The 19,678-nt window shown below is 52.6% G+C and overlaps 1 protein-coding gene across 1 annotated transcript in view; it reads left to right on the top strand.

The window, feature by feature from the left end:
* The first annotated feature begins 211 nt into the window (after positions 1-211).
* The window catches only part of LOC144945462 (uncharacterized), a 40,986-nt gene continuing 21,519 nt past the window's right edge, over positions 212-19,678 (top strand). Inside the window, exons 1-4 of the mRNA XM_078873979.1 lie at positions 212-420; positions 13,248-15,955; positions 16,903-17,000; positions 19,045-19,171. Coding sequence (XP_078730105.1) covers positions 212-420; positions 13,248-15,955; positions 16,903-17,000; positions 19,045-19,171 — 3,142 coding nt within the window. The remainder of the gene's footprint in view (positions 421-13,247; positions 15,956-16,902; positions 17,001-19,044; positions 19,172-19,678) is intronic.

The raw sequence follows: 19,678 nt of genomic DNA, 5'->3' as shown, positions 1-19,678 counted from the left end.
TGATGAGGTTCGTGTGGAGGGGGGGGGTTATGGAGAAGGAGAGGCAATGAAGTGGGGGTGAGGATAGCTCCGACCACGTGTGCTGAGGGGCGGGGTGTGTGGGTGGAAGGGGAGGGGTAGGGGGGTGTGTGGGTGGAAGGGGAGGGGAGTTGGGGGGGGAGCCTCGTGCCCGTATTTGGCTACAAATCCGCGGGGCTTGCTGGCCACGCGCATGCGCACTCCGCTCCCGCCGGGCCCACACGCAACCACGTGGGAAGCAGCGGCAGCAGGAGACGAAGAGAATCAGAATCAGCAGCAGCAGCAGCGAGGAGGAGGACGAGGGGAACACAACCACAACGAGGTGGAGGAGGAGGAGGGCTCTAGCATCAGGTTCACCTCCTCGCAGCGCGGCCTCCACCAGCAGTCGGCGCCACGGAAGAGGTGGGATGGTTGATGCCTGCGCTGTTGTTGATACTCAAAGTCAAAGTGTCAAAGTGCGCGCACCTCGTGTGCAGCAATGTCCGCGAGCGCCTTGCTGGGTGCGTGGTTGACGATGGATTATTTGGGGTGGCTTCGGGGGCGGGCGGGGTTGGGGGTTGGTTGGGAAGTTCCACATTGCTGTGGACGGGGCCCCGGTGTGGTTTGTCCCCATGGGTTTGGAAGAGCGGTGCAGCAGGCAGCAGCAGCTGGAGTGGACTTGCAAAAGTGCTCCGTGATTCCTTGATTGGTGGCGTAGCTGGGATGGCGTGAGTTTTACAAATGAGATGAGAGCGATGAGGTGAAGGAAGAGTTTGATTACACAGACGAGGTGAAGAGGGATGATGATGGTAAGAATGATAAGTCAGCAAGGGGTTTGAGGTAGCTGGTGCAGCGATCACAGTGAGTGAGGTTGTCAAAGTAAAACACGTGGTGACGAGGTGACGGGCGCTGTCATAGTGTGAGGGTAAAGACGTTACTGACGACGAGGGGCCGAAGGCGATGTGGCTGACGAGGTTGGTGGTGGTGGTGATGGCAAGGCTGACGAGGTTGGTGGTGGTGGCAAGGAGGTGTTGGGGGGGGGGGTGAGGAGGTGTGAGGAGGTGTTGGGGGGGGGGGGTGAGGGGGGTGAGGAGGTGGTAGGGGGGGGGTGTGAGGAGGTGTTGGGGGGGTGAGGAGGTGTTGGGGGTGAGGAGGTGTGTGGGGGGGGGGGGGTGAGGAGGTGTGTGGGGGGGGGGGGTGAGGAGGTGTGTGGGGGGGGGTGAGGAGGTGTGTGGGGGGGGTGAGGAGGTGTGTGGGGGGGGGGTGAGGAGGTGTGTGGGGGGGGTGAGGAGGTGTGTGGGGGGGGGGGTGAGGAGGTGTGTGGGGGGGGTGAGGAGGTGTGTAGGGGGGGGTGAGGAGGTGTGTGGGGGGGGGGTGAGGAGGTGTGTGGGGGGGGGGGGTGAGGAGGTGTGTGGGGGGGGGGGTGAGGAGGTGTGTGGGGGGGGGGGGGGTGAGGAGGTGTGTGGGGGGGGTGAGGAGGTGTGTGGGGGGGGGGTGAGGAGGTGTGTGGGGGGGGGGGTGAGGAGGTGTTGGGGGAGGGGGTGAGGAGGTGTTGCGGGGGGGTGAGGAGGTGTGGGGGGGGGTGAGGAGGTGTTGGGGGGGGTGAGGAGGTGTTGGGGGGGGGGTGAGGAGGTGTTGGGGGCGGGGTGAGGAGGTGTTGGGGGGGGGGTGAGGAGGTGTTGGGGGGGGGGGGTGAGGAGGTGTTGGGGGAGGGGGGTGAGGAGGTGTTGCGGGGGGGTGAGGAGGTGTGGGGGGGGGTGAGGAGGTGTTGGGGGGGGGTGAGGAGGTGTTGGGGGGGGGGGTGAGGAGGTGTTGGGGGGGGTGAGGAGGTGTTGGGGGGGGGGTGAGGAGGTGTTGGGGGGGGGGTGAGGAGGTGTTGGGGGGGGGTGAGGAGGTGTTGGGGGCGGGGTGAGGAGGTGTTGGGGGAGGGGGTGAGGAGGTGTTGCGGGGGGGTGAGGAGGTGTTGGGGGGGGGTGAGGAGGTGTTGGGGGGGGTGAGGAGGTGTTGGGGGGGGGGGGTGAGGAGGTGTTGGGGGGGGGGTGAGGAGGTGTTGGGGGGGGGGGTGAGGAGGTGTTGGGGGGGGGTGAGGAGGTGTTGGGGGGGGGGGTGAGGAGGTGTTGGGGGGGGGTGAGGAGGTGTTGGGGGGGGGGTGAGGAGGTGTTGGGGGGGGGGTGAGGAGGTGTTGGGGGGGGTGAGGAGGTGTTGGGGGGGGTGAGGAGGTGTTGGGGGGGGGTGAGGAGGTGTTGGGGGGGGGTGAGGAGGTGTTGGGGGGGGGTGAGGAGGTGTTGGGGGGGGGTGAGGAGGTGTTGGGGGGGGGGGTGAGGAGGTGTTGGGGGGGGGGTGAGGAGGTGTTGGGGGGGGGGTGAGGAGGTGTTGGGGGGGGGTGAGGAGGTGTTGGGGGGGGTGAGGAGGTGTTGGGGGGGGGTGAGGAGGTGTTGGGGGGGGGTGAGGAGGTGTTGGGGGGGGGGTGAGGAGGTGTTGGGGGGGGGGTGAGGAGGTGTTGGGGGGGGGGGTGAGGAGGTGTTGGGGGGGGGGTGAGGAGGTGTTGGGGGGGGGGTGAGGAGGTGTTGGGGGGGGGGTGAGGAGGTGTTGGGGGGGGGGTGAGGAGGTGTTGGGGGGGGGGGTGAGGAGGTGTTGGGGGGGGGGGTGAGGAGGTGTTGGGGGGGGGGGGTGAGGAGGTGTTGGGGGGGGGTGAGGAGGTGTTGGGGGGGGGTGAGGAGGTGTTGGGGGGGGTGTGATGAGGTGTTGGGGGGGGTGTGATGAGGTGTGGGGGGGGTGTTTGATGCCTGCCCGCTGCTGCCGGCCGTGACCTCGGTGTGGCCGGGGGGGGGGCTCATTCAGCCGCAGCTGCTGTCTCTGTTGCAGCGGTAGCAGCAGAAGTAGAAACAGTCGCTGATGTAAAAAAGTTATAATATCTTCTTGGTTCTTTCGGTAAAGTTACGTAGAATGGAAATAATAAAATAATAAAAATATAACATAATATGTCTTTTTTATTTTCTTTACCGAAAGAACCAAGAAGATGAATCCCTGCAGTCACGAAAGCTTTAAATCGAAAGTTATAATAGTTGTATAAGAGAAGCAGGATTAGCAACAACAGCAGCAGCAGAAGCAGCAGCAGCGGCGTGGAGAGAAACCACGTGGGCGGAGCGCGGTGACATTGCGTGCGCGCACTGTACCCCGCACTGTACGCGGCGTGGGTGACACATGGCCCGTGAGATGCTCTCTCAGTGGCTCCAATAGGAGGCTCACAGTGGCTCCAATAGGAGGCTCACAGTGGCTCCAATAGGAGGCTCACAGTGGCTCCAATAGGAGGCTCACAGTGGCTACAATAGGAGGCTCACAGTGGCTCCAATAGGAGGCTCACAGTGGCTCCAATAGGAGGCTCACAGTGGCTCCAATAGGAGGCTCACAGTGGCTCCAATAGTAGGCTCACAGTGGCTCCAATAGGAGGCTCACAGTGGCTCCAATCGGAGGCTCACAGTGGCTCCAATAGGAGGCTCACAGTGGCTCCAATAGGAGGCTCACAGTGGCTCCAATCGGAGGCTCACAGTGGCTCCAATAGGAGGCTCACAGTGGCTCCATCAGGAGGCTCACAGTGGCTCCAATAGGAGGCTCACAGTGGCTCCAATAGGAGGCTCACAGTGGCTCCAATAGGAGGCTCACAGTGGCTCCAATCGGAGGCTCACAGTGGCTCCAATAGGAGGCTCACTGCAGTGGCTCCAATAGGAGGCTCACAGTGGCTCCAATAGGAGGCTCACAGTGGCTCCAATAGGAGGCTCACAGTGGCTCCAATAGGAGGCTCACAGTGGCTCCAATAGGAGGCTCACAGTGGCTCCAATAGGAGGCTCACAGTGGCTCCAATAGGAGGCTCACAGTGGCTCCAATAGGAGGCTCACAGTGGCTCCAATAGGAGGCTTACAGTGGCTCCAATAGGAGGCTCACAGTGGTTCCACGAGCCTTGCGGTGGCTCCACGATGAGGCTGTCTTACATATCTCAGAATGCCTCCATGTGTATGCGACACCGATGTCTTCGTTTTGAGTTTCATTTATTAGGTATAGCCCTGTGAGCCATTCGGCTCTTGAATCGGGTGCAACCGCAACAAACAAAAAAACATAAACAAGAAAACATTTTAAAGTGACTATGCGCGAACAGAAAAATCCAGGAAAAAACTGCAAAGTCTTCCAGAAAAAAAGCACCGTACACCAACTCTCTGTGCAAAAATCCCAGTGGGATGCAAGTCCAACAACAACAACCACAAGACAACTTAGATTAAAGTCATCATTCTAACTCCGTACTACAACAAACAAACATGGCCAAGCCAAAAAACCTTTTCGAATTCGCCGAAATAAAGCCGTAAGCAATGTAACAGTGATCATAGGAACTGTGACCGAAATTTCACAATTAACGACATGGCTTCATATTTACCTTCGGATGGCTCCATGCGTCCCTGAAGTTGTCTCCATGTTGCCTTTAACGTGGCTGGATGCTTTTGTGACTGTGGCTCCACGTTTCCCTGAGGGTGGCTCCATGTACCGTAATTAGCACCGTATAGTTTAGGAAGTTTAGCACCGTATGTTTCTCGATTCGACCCCATTTCTTCGGTCCTGAACTGGTTGTCCCAGAACCAGCATCATGCCTGTTCCAAGCAGGATCCAGGTGTCGCAAACCGGCTCACATCTCTCTCCCAATCCCGATCCACCCCCATCTGCTCCCTTTGCCGGTTGGGATCGATCGGATCGCTAAAATACAGGCCAAACATTTTTTGTAAAAAATAATTTGTTTCTCCTTAACATTCCTGCCTCTCCATTGATAAATCTTTGTTTACATGCGCAGCTGCGTATTGACGCAGACTGCGGTAAATACAAGAAAACTACTGCCATTCCATCCTGCTGAACTTCCTAAACTAAATACAGTGCAATATAAGGGAACACACCCAGCATGTAGAAAAAGCTCACCGATGTTTTGGTAAAATTGCCCTTTGGGGATGAATGTAATGGTGCCCTGTATTCACCATGATTATTGTGTTTTAAAAGTTGGGCCTTCGTAGTTGCGTGCTTTTTACAGAAATATTAAGCTCGTTCCTATTTGTTCAGATTCCTATCACCCTGAATGCATTCGATTGATCGTTCGATCTTCGTTACTTTGCCCATTTAACCCGTGCACCCATGTTGGCTAAATTGTTCCAGCGGTCCGGTTGCTCCGTCTCGTCAATGACGTCTCTCAATCACCACACGGCGGGTCACGACACTTCTCTTGCCGCTTCTCTTTGCCCCTCGCCACTCGACTTGGAGAATTCCCTCGTCGTCGTTTCGCTTCTCCCCAAGTTATTGTAACTTTAATTCTATATTTGAAGCTTTCGTGACTGCAAGGATTCATATTCTTAGGTTTTTTCCGGTAAAGTCACGTAGGTAAAACATTAAAATTAATAAAAGTAAAATAAAAATCACGACGTTTCGGAGGCAACACAAGCTTCCGTCTTCAGGTGGAACCGTCACAGCCACGACAGCTGTATCAAGTAAATGAGAGATTGCAGGAGCTACCACTCCGTTTATATAATGGTTGGAGAGGGGGGAAGGGCCAAGTACAGCACACTTTTTACTTATTGTAACTTTTTACTTATTGTAACTTTTTACTTATTGTAACTTTGCTCGGTGTCGAGAAACGCGTTCTCTTCTCCGAACCAACTTTGATGGGCCAGTTTTCTCTCTCGGCTGCTTTTGGTGTTGTATTGGGCCTTTTGTGCTCTCCCACTTTGCAAAATCAGCTTCGCTATTGATTTCTACGTTGATGTCACCCAGTTCTATAAGCAACGACTTAAACTGTAAACTTTTTTTTATTTTATCAGGCAAGGCCCACTGAACTATATAACTATTTTTTGCAGCAGCGACCTGGTCACAAATGATAGCTCCAATGAGAAGTGGCTTATCGCGGGAAAATGTATAGCGGCCAAGTACTCTAGGCGCATGTTTATTAATGTGGAGGGGAAAAACCGGAGGACCCGGAGAAAAATCCACGCAACCACAGGGAGAACACGCAAACTCCAAATATACAGCAAGCGTCAGGGTCGGGTTCAAACCCACGACCTCCTGTACACCAGACGAGGTAGTTAACATCTCGCCATCATGGGCCCCCTTTAACATTTCCATTGCCTCCACAACCCTAACCTCACTGCCCAGTCACATGCTGCCCTGACACAAGTCTCATTTTATAATGGTTCTAACTTTTTGCAACTTAACGTTGCCCAAACTGAAGTCCTTGTTTGCTAAAAAAAAACACCCTTGGTCAAGATTGAACTTAATAATAAAGTGCAGCATACCAATATGCCAAAGAAGACTTTTAATTATTCTACATTACCGTCTGTGACGCATTGATCAGAAGCATAAACATTGATGACGGAAACGGAAACAAAAGCTAAAAAGTGTGCAGAGACGCGTGAAGAGCTGCCTGCTCATAATTTCACTCGGAGACGGAATAAGACTTGGATCAGTGAGCATATGTAAATCCAGTGACATTGTTACACACTTTCGAGGAGTCGGTGGGCTTCAAGGGATGATGGCCAGTGGTCTACAGAGTGGCAGCCAAAGGAGGCAGCATTTCTCCCTCTCCTTTGGCTGCCTGTCCTGTCTACTGCTGAGATGTAGCAATGATATTGGAGTCACATGCGTGAGCTGGATTGGATCGTTGCATTGGGAGACCGTGAGAGGTGGTGTGACGACTTGAAGGAGGAGGCCTTCCTCCATTATTGGATTGGCCATGGCTGATGATGAGCAAATATTTGTGCTTCTTAAACTCTGGCATTTTACTCTGCAGGAACCTCATAGCTCCAACGTCCATCCCTGTCTCCCAGCTGCTGCCGATACCCTCACACACACCGGCTTGTTCCGCATGTTGAAGACGTCTCACTATTTTCCTGCACATTGTAAATCTGCATTGTAACGGTTCGGAAGTACAGCGGCTTCCTTGAACGTGGCAGATGCGTTCCTGAAAAGTGCTCTGTGAAGCGAAAACAATTTCGCCGTGACATATTTATATGGCGCCGATAACATCGCGATAAAGTTTGGCAAGGTGCGACGTACGTGCACTCGGTAAGATGGCGGCGGGACAAAGAACAGAGACGATGGTACGCCGCCGCGTACTGTATCATTCCACGCGTATACCCAGAATTCCCGTGCAGCCCAAGAGAGTAGTTCGTCATGGACCGATCAGAAACCGCGTGATAACTGCGCGCATTCTGGGTTGTGGGAAACGAGTTCCCAAACAGGAGAACCGCTTTATAGCGAAACCGCGTTTGTGCGAGCACGCGTTAAGCGAGGACTTGCCGTAGTGCGATTTTGTAGATTGTGAAGATTTGTAAAATTTCCAACCATCCTCGCCTCTTGTGCGAATGGGAGACTGCAACACTGGTTTCTGGCTTTGTGAATCTCTCCGTACACATCTGTGAGTGTTACCCTCGTGTGTGTGTGTGGGGGGGGTTTATCTTGATCCTCTCCTATCACATGCAAAACACTCCTTTTATTTCTAAGAAGGCATTTAGCCAAGAACCACCGCGGTTGAAAGATGTTTTCCTGAAACTCGCTGAGGCTTTCTAGGATAAATGCATGACATAATTTCCACAAGGTCACCGATGTGTGTGCAGGGTGAGTGTAAGTGTGTGAGTGTAAAAGTGTGTGTGCGCGTGCACGGTGGGCTATGCCTGCTTGTGGTTTGAATGGCTAATGCTCACCTGTGCAGGCCCGGTGCTTTGGCGTCAGGCTCTGGAGGGAATTTTTGCCACGCCAATTGTGCAGTCTATTTTAATGGCGTGAACGAGGAGTTGGGTTATGCGCAAGCTTTTTTCTTTCTTCAAAGTAATTTATTCATACTCTGTAATTTGCCAAGTTGAACAACATTGCCGTTTTAGTAAACGTGAAACTGAACCAGTCGTTCGTTGCTGCTTGCTCCTCTTCAACTCGCAATAGACAGCGTGCTAAAGTATGGTCAAACCTCTGCCCCCATAAAAAATTGTTTAGAGCAACAAGCTGCTTGAAGATGGCTTGTCTCATGGGGGTTGTCTGCGGCGAACCATGGGAGCGCACAATGCGGTGGTAAAACTTTATAGTTCTCTAAACTTCTTCAAAGAGTCTAAAAAAATTTTTGTTGCGCAATTATAAACTGAAGAGGCTTGGACAACCTCGGCCAATCACAGTTGCACGCTGCGCCAAAATGAAATCACAGCTCTCTGGTTGTGATTGCGCGTTGTCTCCTGTGTTGTTTGGGCATGAAGTGGTGAGATGTTAACTGCCTCGCCTGGTATTCATGAGGTCGTGGGTTCGATCCCCCGACCCTGACGATGCGTCCTGTATATTTGGAGTTTGCGTGTCTCTCTCTACCTCTCATCATCATCACCATGGTGGCTAGGAGATGTTGACTACCTCGCCTGGTGTACAGGAGGTCGTGGGTTCGATCCCGACCTTGACGCCTGCTGCATGTCTCTCTCTCTCTCTCTCCCCGTGGTCACGTGGATTTTTCTCCGAGTCCGGTTTTTTCCCTTCCGCCTTTAGAATAAACGTGCATTTCTAGTATTTGACAGCTATAAATGTCCACGTAATAACCCACTAAACTGCGCTATCATTTGTGGCCAGGTCGCTTCTGAGAAAGAGAGCTATGTAGCTCGGTAGGCTATATCTGGTAACATTTCGCTCCAAGCGCTGAAACCTTCCACGGGAACCAAATTATCTAAAAAAAAATGCTTCAACGTTCTAGTCGATCACACCGTGTCAGTGATGGGCTGTTTTTAACCATACTTCACCGCACCGATTATTGCATGTTTGTGTAGCTGGGGCACTCTGCACCGGTTCAGATATCGCGTGCTGCCTGATTGATGTGAGCTCAAGGCCAGGAATCGAGCTCAATGGTGTGTGGCAGCTTTCGCAGCACAGTGTGCCAACCGCCACGTACATGCATGTTGAACTTCTTTTGCCGTACATAGCCAACCGTGTGAATCCGAAGGTGCGGGGCAAGGACAACAAACTGAACAGAGCCTACGCCAACACCACCGCTCCCCCTGGGCACCGGCGCACGTGTGGGACGCCAACATCGGCACAAAACTGGAGCGGGTGCGGCTGGGGGTGGACTGAAGGGCACCCACCCAGCCCACGCCACTGCCCTAACGAGGCTTGCTTGGTCCTGCTCATTTTCCAGAGGGGCAAGGATTATCCCAAGCTGTGTGGTTTTTTTTCCTAAATGGGGGCACCCCTTTACGTATGTACTGTATGTATGTAGAACTTCGTTTGCACCGTACGTAGCCAGCATGAAGGTGGGGGGGGGGGGGATAAAACCTATACTCTCTTTGGTTCTTTCGGTAAAGTAACGTAGCTTCCATCATCAGGCGGCCACTTCACACAGTCCATGCCTACTACAACGCCTGGCAAGGCTTGGCGATTACGCATCCAAGCGTTCACCAGGCTTCTAACCCTGCTGATGCTCCGAGATGCCACCGAGGTCTGTGCGTTCCCGGTGATTTTTCGAAGCGGCCGAACCTGCAGGGATAGTTGGCTTGTTTACTCCGTTCTATTTCGGTCACATTCCCTGTATATAACGACCGTGCGTTCTGTGTTTTGTTGTATAAATACAGAAAAAATATATATTTCAACAAAGCAAGTTACAACCCTTCTGAAGGAGATGAACTTACATTTTTTACATTTTGGGTCAAAGTATTTGCATGAACTAAAACTAGTGGTTTCTTGGCTCCACGTTTAAAATTTGTTGCGCCATCTGTTGGGAGGAAGCCGTCGCTCCCAAAAAACGACGCTCTTATTTATTGTGGCTTCTCCAATGACCAAATTGCCCTGAATCCATCCGATCTCTTGATCAAGCGGGGCTTGAGCCTGGGTAGCGCTTGAGTGGACCACCACCATGCACATGAGTTTGTCGAAGGATGTGGGGCTCACGTGGTGGACAGCGGAGGGCAGTGAAACAAAATGCAATGTCCTGCGCGTTTATGCTCCCAACCTTCATGAACCAGAATCAGACTATTTGTTTATACTGGAGGAGGAATCCGATGAGCCGTAAAGCTCTTTACTCACTGATGTCCAGTAGCGGCACGGGGGTCAGAACGTTGCACGATGGGCGTGCAAAGTATAGCAAAGGTAAACAAATCGCTAAAATCTATTTTACCAGGTCAAGCCCACCGAGCTACGAGCTTTTTCAGAAGCGACCTTGCCACAAATGATAGCGCAACGAAAGTGGCTTATCGCGTGGACATTTATCGCAGCAGTGGTGAAGCACAACGGACCCCCACAAGTCTCGCGGCGTGGGGAGGCCCTCATCCAGCAGTGGATTGCGGGCCTGCACCTTCGATGCTCGTCCCAGAAAGTCCGACCCACAAGTTGGAGGCTATACTCTTGAGGAGAAACGATCGTTGAAGCGCGCGATGTCATCACATTGTGGCGCTCTGGTCACGTGATAGCAGCGTGCTGCAGGACTTTTTAATAGCGTCACTGCAGTGATGTTACGAGCGAACGTACTCTTTAAAGTGTTTATATTCGGGACCTTTTTTTTGCCAGTATCAAAGTATGAAAAAATAAGAATAGGTTTTACCCTTTCTGGCAATAAAACGGGTGTTAAAATGTTCAAACGCCAAATAGATACCTTTTTTGCAAGGAATCAAGTTCGCATTAACCACACGTACTTGTGATGAATATGCAAACAAACATGCTCTGATAATGTGGGCATTCATCTTTTTGGTTCTTTCGGTAAAGTCACGTAGAAGGGAAATAATAAAATAATCAAAATAAAACATAATAAAAGAAAAAAGTGTTTTATTTTTTTATTTCCCTTCTACGTGACTTTACCGAAAGAACCAAGAAGATGAATCCCTGCAGTCACGAAAGCTTTAAATCGAAATGTGGGCATTGTCTTTGAAACTGATTGGCCTACACCAGAGAACTTGAAAGGCGAACAGTTGAAAAAGGTTTCTGTTTGGTGTTTGAACATCTTGACGCCTGTTTTAATGCCAGAAAGGGTAAAGCCTATTCTTATTTCTCTCGTACCCTGTTTTTATTGACTCTTTAAATGGTAGCTTGGCGTGTATCTGACAGGCCCGCACACGCAGCCCAGATGGGCATCTCGTAGATAAGAGGCGTTTATTTGTTTCGGTTTCCGTTGTACAGGAACTCCTCGACTTACAAACTTTCGGAGATACGAACAAACCTGGTCCGTATGTCCATTTGCCTGTTCGGACCGATAGTCGTAAGTTGAACTGCCGCGCAATAGATGGTGGCGGTGGCATCTGCAGAACATGAAGAACCAGTGGTATCTGCATGTACAGGAGATTATACAACTTTTAAAGCCATTCCCCGTGTTTAGTGTACTTGCCGTAGAACACGTTTGGAATCGACTTACGAACAGACCTGCAACCTAACTCGTTCGTAAGTAGAGGACTCCCTGTATTATGTAAAATCCATCACCACAGCGGAAAAGTTGTTGGTTACCTGAAGGAGGCTTACTCAACAGAAACACGATCTTCCTCTTCCTCCTCGGTGACCGCTAAACATCTCCTGTGAATGCAATATTGAAATTTGACACTTTTGTGAGTAAAAAAACACAATCGGTTGCATTGAAATTCTAAGTTAGAGACTTGGGAACTAGTGTAGGAATGTGGTGTTTCGGAGTCTCCCACAATAAATGAATACGGAGCAGTTGAAACAGTCGTTAGTGCGCTGCGCTACCAACCTGGTCACCCGAGTTTGCTTCCCGGCTATGCATCAACTAAAAGTCTTTATTTTAGCAGGTACGGCCCACTGAGCTTTGCAACTATTTTTCAGAAGCGACCTGCCTATCACAAATGATAGCTCAACAAAGAAATTACGTGGAACGTTTATAGCAGCCAAATACCCTGAAATGCACATCGATTAAAAATGTGGAGGGGAAAAAATGGAACATTTGGTCAAAAAAATATCCACACGACCACGGGGAGAGAGAGACATGTAAACTACAAATATACAGGTGTCAGGGTTGGGATCTAACCGATGACCTCCTGCGTACCAGGCGAGGTAGTTGGCATCTCGCCCGTACGGCTCTCCTCGGTGATATCCGAACCGGATCTGTGCCTCGGCTTGATTCGTCTGTTTTCCATTGACCAGCATGGTGAAGCGTGGTTACACAAACCCATAACCGACACACCGCCTTGACAAAATCGTCTGCGAGTTAAAACCAAGATTGGCACACGTCTTCTTCCATATGGATTAATAGGAGCAGATTAAAGATGTAATTTTAGATGTTGCATACCTGTCAAACCCCTTATCAGTGCCAATTCAGACTTTATTGGTCCCCCCTTGCCCTTTATAAATCTCAACGTTCATCCTACAAAGTCCCATCACAAGGGAGAAACAAGAAAAATGTAACTTTTTTTAAAATTAAATTTCCCTGTACAAGAATACGGTGTGATGTTGTTATCCGCTCAATTATCTGTTGAGAAGCGGCGTGGATCTCGTCCGTTCCTCCTTTTTAAATCCTTTATATTAAGTTCGCTTGCTTGCTTGCTTGCGTGCTTGCGTGCTTGCTTGCTTACGACCGTGCAAATCTTTCGGTCGTTTTTTAACCCACTTCCCGTGATCCAATCGAGCTGACATTTTCCACACAGACTCGTTGTGCGTGACAATTAATTTTCGTGAAAACATTTTTCCTAAATTTTACACTGTTTAGGGAATTTTTTAAAAATATTTAATTACCAATTGCTTAATGCTGGCAGACAATCATCCGACCCAAATGGGCAGCCATCTCAAGCCAGAGGACGAGAGGACTCTAGCCGCCACGCATATAAAGGATTTATAGTGAAAAACTTTGTTTTTACGGGTTAATTTTTAAAGGAGTGAAGACTGCAGTAGCGGTGGAGCGTTTGCGATGCGGTCTGGTTTGGGATTCGTGGCCACACTTTAGCCGCAGACCGCCGAATCTTCGACGCGCCATTTGTGGCATCGGGGTGGCCGCATCGGCCACGTGGCCCGGTTCTGATTCGGTCGATGTTTCGACCATTGGCGGCGTGGAAGGTTGAAACCGGGAGGTTCGATGGTAGCTTCCTGTACGAGATGTTTATTTAATATGATTGGCACGCTGAAGTAATGGGAAGCACTGTGACCTTTGACATGACACTGCTGCAACGGTTGCTCTTTGACCGCCCCCCCCCCCGTGTTAGTGCGTTGACACACACACACACACACACGTCTGAAATGAGTGTTGGGGCTTTTTTTGTGTCTGTCTCTGCGTTCAGATTATTTTGCTGGAACAAAGCGGCGGCCATGTTGTGGAGGGCGCTGCACAGGTATTACCCGTACGCCCTGCCGGGGGTGGCGGCAGTGGCGGCGTGGGCCTGGTACTCCTGGAGGAGGAAGGCGGCGTGCAAGGCCACGAGAAACTCCACCAAGAGGACTCGGTCGTGTCACGGCGTCGCGGCCACCGCCGATTCCTCCCGTGCGTGCGCAAACCCCGACGACGAGCTCAACGTCTGCGCCGCACCGGACGTCGACCCGCTCGGGCCTCGTGAATATCCTGCCACGTGCCCTCCCGGATCGGCCGGCTGCCCGTCGGCCGAGGCGTGCGTCGGTCCGGCCGTTGGCGACGCGGATGGAGTCTTATCGGACGCTACATTCGGCGCCGCCGTTTCGCTGGACAAACGCGACGGGCTCGCGTGTGGAGCGCGAGAAGCGGCGGCGTCTCCCGGTGAAACCGCGGAGGTCCCGGTCGCGGCACGCGCGGCTACCGACTTGTCGGCGTGTGCACGCGAGAGTCTCCCTGAACGTGAAACGCCCGTCGAACGTCCCGAAGATAATTTGTGCGATGCGCGGCCTTCGAGCGATGCGCACGACACGCCGAGTTCGCTCGCCGCGTCATCGAACGGAAACCTCTTGGCCGAGCCACTTGCAGCCCCGCATTCGACGAGCGAGCGCGAGACCTTCGCCACGGCAGACACGTCGGACGTTTCATCCGCTGCGGACTCCATCGGCCCCCTGTCGGCCGGTGCTTCCACGGACGGGTCCAAAATGGACATCGGCGATGCCCCTGGTCGAGTCAACAATTTGGGTGCGTTGTTACCCAACGAGCGTAAGGATTTGTCGAGTTCCGATTTAAGCAATGGTCCGGACGCAGTTGAAAGTGTTCCTAAAGCAGCGGCCGTCAACAACCAATCGCCTGGAGATGCAGGAGATGCGTCGACGTCGACAAATGCGAGCGGTGCCAAACGCGACGTTATCGCAGACGCTGGAAGAACCTCGGAGTCTGCGCGGGCGCACGGTACGCCGCGAGTCGGCGCCGCGGACGGCACCGTCGCCGCCAATGCTGGCAGAGCCAGCGCTGTGGCGACCATCTGCAGTCCTGATGTCCCGTCGTCAATTGTTAAAGCGCCTCGCGCCACGTTGGTCAGCCGCGACGTGGGCGAATCGGCACGAACGCTCGAACGATCGGAGTTGCGTTGCCAGAACGGCGAAGAGTGTGAAACGAAGGGCGCCGCTACGGAGGGCGCGGCATCCACCAACGGGTCTAAGACGTCCGCCGGAAAAATGTTCTGCGAGCGTAATGTTTCTGACGGCGTGCTCTCAGACGAAGGGGTTGGCGGTGGGGCAGCGTTGCGCAAAGCGGGCCGCGCGGCGACGGGCGGCTGCGACGATGGAAAGGCGCCCAAGGGCGAGGCTCTGGAGCGCGTTGGAAGTTGCGAAGTTGGCGACGAGGGACGGGCCAACGATTGCGGCGAGCGCTACGATCCCGAAGGCAGCGACAAAGTGGACCCCTTGTGTCTGAAGATGGAAATGGGAGGGAAAATCTCGAGAGAGAATTACCTCGGTGGATCTGGCAAGGATGGTAAAAATGACGAGCGTTTTATTCAGGAGGCTGAGCCTCTTGATTTGAAGGATACGAAAGCGGTCCGCTGTTCACCTCTGCTTGAAACGGTGAGTCGCTCGAATGATTCGCAGCTGACTCCAGGGTCGAATTTGGTGGCGGTGGCTGGAGGCGTCAAATGTGATTTGGAAATCTCCGGCAGCGTCGAGAGGAAGGCAAAGATTCCAGTCTCGTGCCACGAAGAAGCGGAGAGTTCGCCTTCGGACAAAGCCACCCGCGCCGAGGAGGTGCGGCACAACGGCGGCGACGCCGCGGACTGCAAGGAGCTCGAGGAGCGGTTCGCTTCGGGTTTTGTGGAAAAACTCATTCGGGATGTGAGGGTGTCTTTCGCAAACGTGCGCTTGGAAGGGGACGACGAGTCGGAGAATCGGCCGGTTCTGAGCAGCAGGTTATCGGCGGAGGCGACCCCCTTCACGCCCACGTCGGCGGAAGCCACGACAAACGAAGCTGCGCCCCGCGGTGGGGTCGAGTTGCCCCCGGTCCACACCGCAAACGAGGGGCGGTGCGCTCGTGATCGCGAGCCGGCCACCGGCGCTTCACCGAGCGAAGCGAAGGGGAGGGACGACGAGAAGGCGGCGGAGTCGTCGTCGCTTGTGAAGAGCAATCTTTCGGCGGAAGCCGCCCCGTTCACGCCAACCCTGGTGGAGAATCTCCCTGCGGATAAACGTGCTGTTGGCGAGGAAACATCGGAGGGAGAGGCGACGTCCAAGAATGCCTGGTCCGTCGACGACTTGTGGAAAGGTCTTAATTTTGGGGTGAATATGAAGGAACTGGAACACTCGCCGAACAAGGGAAAGTCGGGTTCAAAGTTTTTCCCGTTGTCTTGTCCCGAAGGCAAGTGGCTCATGAAGGACAGAACCGCCGAGAAGTCTCCGAAAAGGAAAGCGGCGAAGGTAGCGGTGGAATTTTTCGATAAAAACCCCACCGGCGGTGGTCACGCGCTGCCAGCTTTACCGGTGGACGCCTGTACGAGGGGTGACCCTAAAGTAACCGCGGTCGACGCGGAGGAGAGCATGACCAATGGATTGAGCACGGGTTCGGAGAACAGCGAGTCAACGGTGACGCTCGATGGTGACTCTTCACTCGGTGAGAAGTCAATTTTTTTTTTAACTCTTTGTGATGGTTGATGTTCACTCGCCTGGTTGAATACACGATCGTTGTGAATAATGAACCGCGGGTTCTGTACCGTTTAGACGGCCACGCGGACGTCGGCTAACGACAGCAAATTTTCTTTGCACACTTTTTTTTGTTTGTTATTGATGAATTCTCAGCAAGGAAAATGTAATAAACATGGGCATGTTGATGCAGTGTTCTTTTTAAGAACGGCCGTTAATCTTAACGCTTAACCATCGTCGGCACCCGTGATGCTAGATGGACGAACTTCCGAAGCTACCGCAGCCTCGCAACGTTTCCTATCATTGGAGTTGGTAGTTGGCAATTCGCTTTTTCTCTTATCATTGGGGACCCTGAGGCTGTGGAGGAAATTCCGCATTTCTCTGGTCGGGCTGGGGGCCCAATCTCTCTCCGTACGAGTAGCACTTTCATCAACCTCACTTGGGATTGATATAAATCAAAGGCGGCCGTCCTCCCGACGTGCAGTTTGTTCCCTCTATAACGCCGCGTGTTGTTTTCATGACGCGAATTGAATTTGACGCGATGAATGTTTTGGGGAACACTTTTTATAAAGCGGATGCGAATTGGATCTGACGCGGTCGAGTGAACGGGACTAACGTCGCGCCAGTCGGAATAAGCGGTCGCACGGCGGCCTCGGCGTAGCATCGCACAAGGCGGGATGCTGCTGGATGCTTCTAGATGCCACCCACGCGCGCCTCAGCCTCTGTTCAGCCCGCGTACGCATCCAGCGCGTTATCGCGGATTGCGCTTTACCCTACGTGATATATGATTTATTATAACGCGATTTTTCCATAATGCAACTCTTGCGTTTTATAGGAGAACGCGACTGTACGTTCGACACGTGATCATGTTGTCCTTATTTGTCTTCCCCGTTGCACCTCTTCCCGTGCTCCATGCAGATTTTTACGGAGAAGCTGTGAGCGATGGCAGCTGCCCGTGTGTCACTGGTTCCGGTGACGACAGTGAAATGGTGATCTGGGAGTTCCACGTGTCAAAGGTGAGCGGGCGCCTTTGAAGGCTCGCACGAGGGTGTTGTGGGCCAAGACCACGCCCGGCCGCCTTTGTCTCCCCAGTGCTTGTCGTCATCAATTAAGCTTATTTGTGATGACAGTATTGTTGAATGCAACTTAATTTTGTAGTCGTGTTATCCTTCCCGGGAAGTGTGGATGGCGTGTTGTACTGCTTTCTGAACCCCCACCCGCTCCCGGAGTTCGATTCCAGGCCACGGCGATCGTCGTCGGCGAGTGACGTCTTAACCCTCTCCCGTTCCGTGACGTCTCAACCCTCTCCCATTCCGAGACGTCTTAACCGTTGCCCGTTCTGAGACGTCTGCAAGTCCCGGGGTGGTGGGGGTCGGTGTCCCATTTTCGCCGCCGAATTTCGGAACGTGCGGGCGGCTCGTCTCGCCGTTCATTTTTTTTTTTTAGACGGGCCCAGTAGCGCCGCGCTGTTTTTGTAAAACATTGTACTCGCTGCTGACAACCGAAGCGACACGCATGACCCACTCGACGATAGCTGGCGCCAGACTGCCGCACGCACTCGCGAGCACGGCCTTTCACTCCCGATTCCCCTTTTTAACAAATATGCACTCGCCAAGTCGGAGAAGTTGTGCGCCAACAGCCCTCGTGACTGACGCGGTGACGGGGGGGTGGGGGCGGTGGGGAGACCTTCATCCAGTAGCGGACTGACAAAGGGGTGTGAAATTATATATGTGATGACGACTTGACTCGCTTGTCTTGAGATGGTTTCTTTATTGGATGAGACGCGTTCACTCGGATAGGCGGAGTCCCAACTACAGCAGCCCCAAGTCTCCCGCGCATCTCCCAGGCCATGCCCCCCCTTCCCGAACTTTCCCGCTGGCTCTAGACGCTCGCTCCACCGGCAGACTCCACCAGCAGACTCCACCAGCAGACTCCACCAGCAGACTCCACCGTCCTCTTCCGTCACCTGGCCCCACGCTCCTGTTCTCGATCATTCCCGTCGCCACCAGTCCCTTCGTACTGCAAGCTGTGGGCACCCCTTTCATTGCCTCCCGCGGCCACTAGCCCATTCACACTGTAGGCTGACTCCCCTGTCACTACAGTAAAACCTTGGATTGCGAGCATAATTCGTTCCGGAAACGTGTTTGTAATTCAAAGCACTCGTATATCAAAGCACTCGTATATCAGTTGTGATCACGTGACGCTCGGCAGACAAAGCGTATACACGTACTACTCGTATTGCAAGACCTCGCTCGTTTATCAAATTAATATTTAAAAAAAAAATTTGCTCGTCTTGCAAAACACTCGCAGACCAAGTTACTCGCAATCCAAGGTTTTACTGTACATATATATGCTTGCTCCGAAATGATTTTAGCAGCGCTTTCCGTGGATTCACTCTGCACATGGGCCAGTCGGAAATTGTACAGAGGAGACGTTGGCACGTGTTGCTTGCATTGTATCATTCCATACCGGCGTGTGATGATTTATGTTTGCGTGCTCAAAGTGGAATTTGGTGCTTTGACGGTGTTAAGCTTTCCAGCTTGAGCCATGTGGTTTTTTTATTCTGTGGGTGACAACTTTCTCTGTGTGCCTCGTTGTGCTGCCCTAAACCCAATCGAGAACCAAAGTTAATGCGATAGATTTTTTTGTGTGCGGTCATTGGTAACCAGGCTGAGTGAGGGAGCAACACATTTAACTCGACAATTGAGAACCGAGTTTTTTTAATTTTAATGAAAGTAAATGAGTTTAGATTAGAGCCCTTCTTGTTGATCCACGCTGTGTCGGTCACGGGGGGGTTGTTTGACCGTACTTCACCACGCTGGTCAGCGTGAGTTCTACTGAAATCTGTGCCAGAACTGATAAAAAATTTTAGTTGCCACTTCTCCACTGCTATTGGCAGTGACCGGGAATCGAACTCGTGTCGCCAGGTTCCGTAGTGCAGCGTGCTAACCACTGTTGCCCCATGTTCTAGTCGAGGTCCCTCTCTGCGAGCCGTGTGGCATGAGCTAGTAATTGCAGGGCTGCCCCTTCACCCACAACTCCTGCGTTGCCTCCTTGCAGATTTTGGTTGGCCGCCTCATCGGCAAGCAGGGGAAATTCATCAACTATCTGAAGGAGGGCTCCGGAGCGAAGATCTACATCATACAACTGTCCTTCACGGCTGATTTTCAGGTCGTCCATATAGAAGGTAGGTGCCGATTGTTCCGTCCGTCTGGACGCGCCGAATTGTTGGGACTTCCATGGTACACGGTAACGGATCGGACTGGATCTGATTTTTTTATCGGATCCTATTTCCACCCGGTCGCAGCCATCTATCCCTTTTTTTTTAAGGGAGATGCAATCCACAATACAAATGTCCCTTGTGTTGTAGATCTGTACGTACACAGGCTGTGTGTCCTGGCTGGTCTGATACAAGTTTGAAGCTTTACTCTGATTTTTTTTTTAAATCACCGGAAGTGTCGCTGCAATGAACTTGTAATGGTGCTCGTACCATGAAGATGCAATTATAACCTACTCATGCCTTCCACCTAAGGTAAAGCATGACATATAATGGTCGCTTTTAACCTATCTGGCAATAAAACAGGTGTTAACATGTTCAAACGGCAGAGACGAAGGCTGACTTTGGTGTAGGCCAATCCGTTTGAAAGACAATGCCCATCTATTATCAGAGCATGATTTGTTTGCAAGTTCACCA

This window comes from Lampetra fluviatilis, chromosome 37 (assembly GCF_964198595.1).
Source record: "Lampetra fluviatilis chromosome 37, kcLamFluv1.1, whole genome shotgun sequence".
Classification (NCBI taxonomy): domain Eukaryota; kingdom Metazoa; phylum Chordata; class Hyperoartia; order Petromyzontiformes; family Petromyzontidae; genus Lampetra; species Lampetra fluviatilis.
The sequence above is the reverse complement of the archived record's forward strand: the minus strand, read 5'-3'. Positions and strand labels throughout refer to the sequence as shown.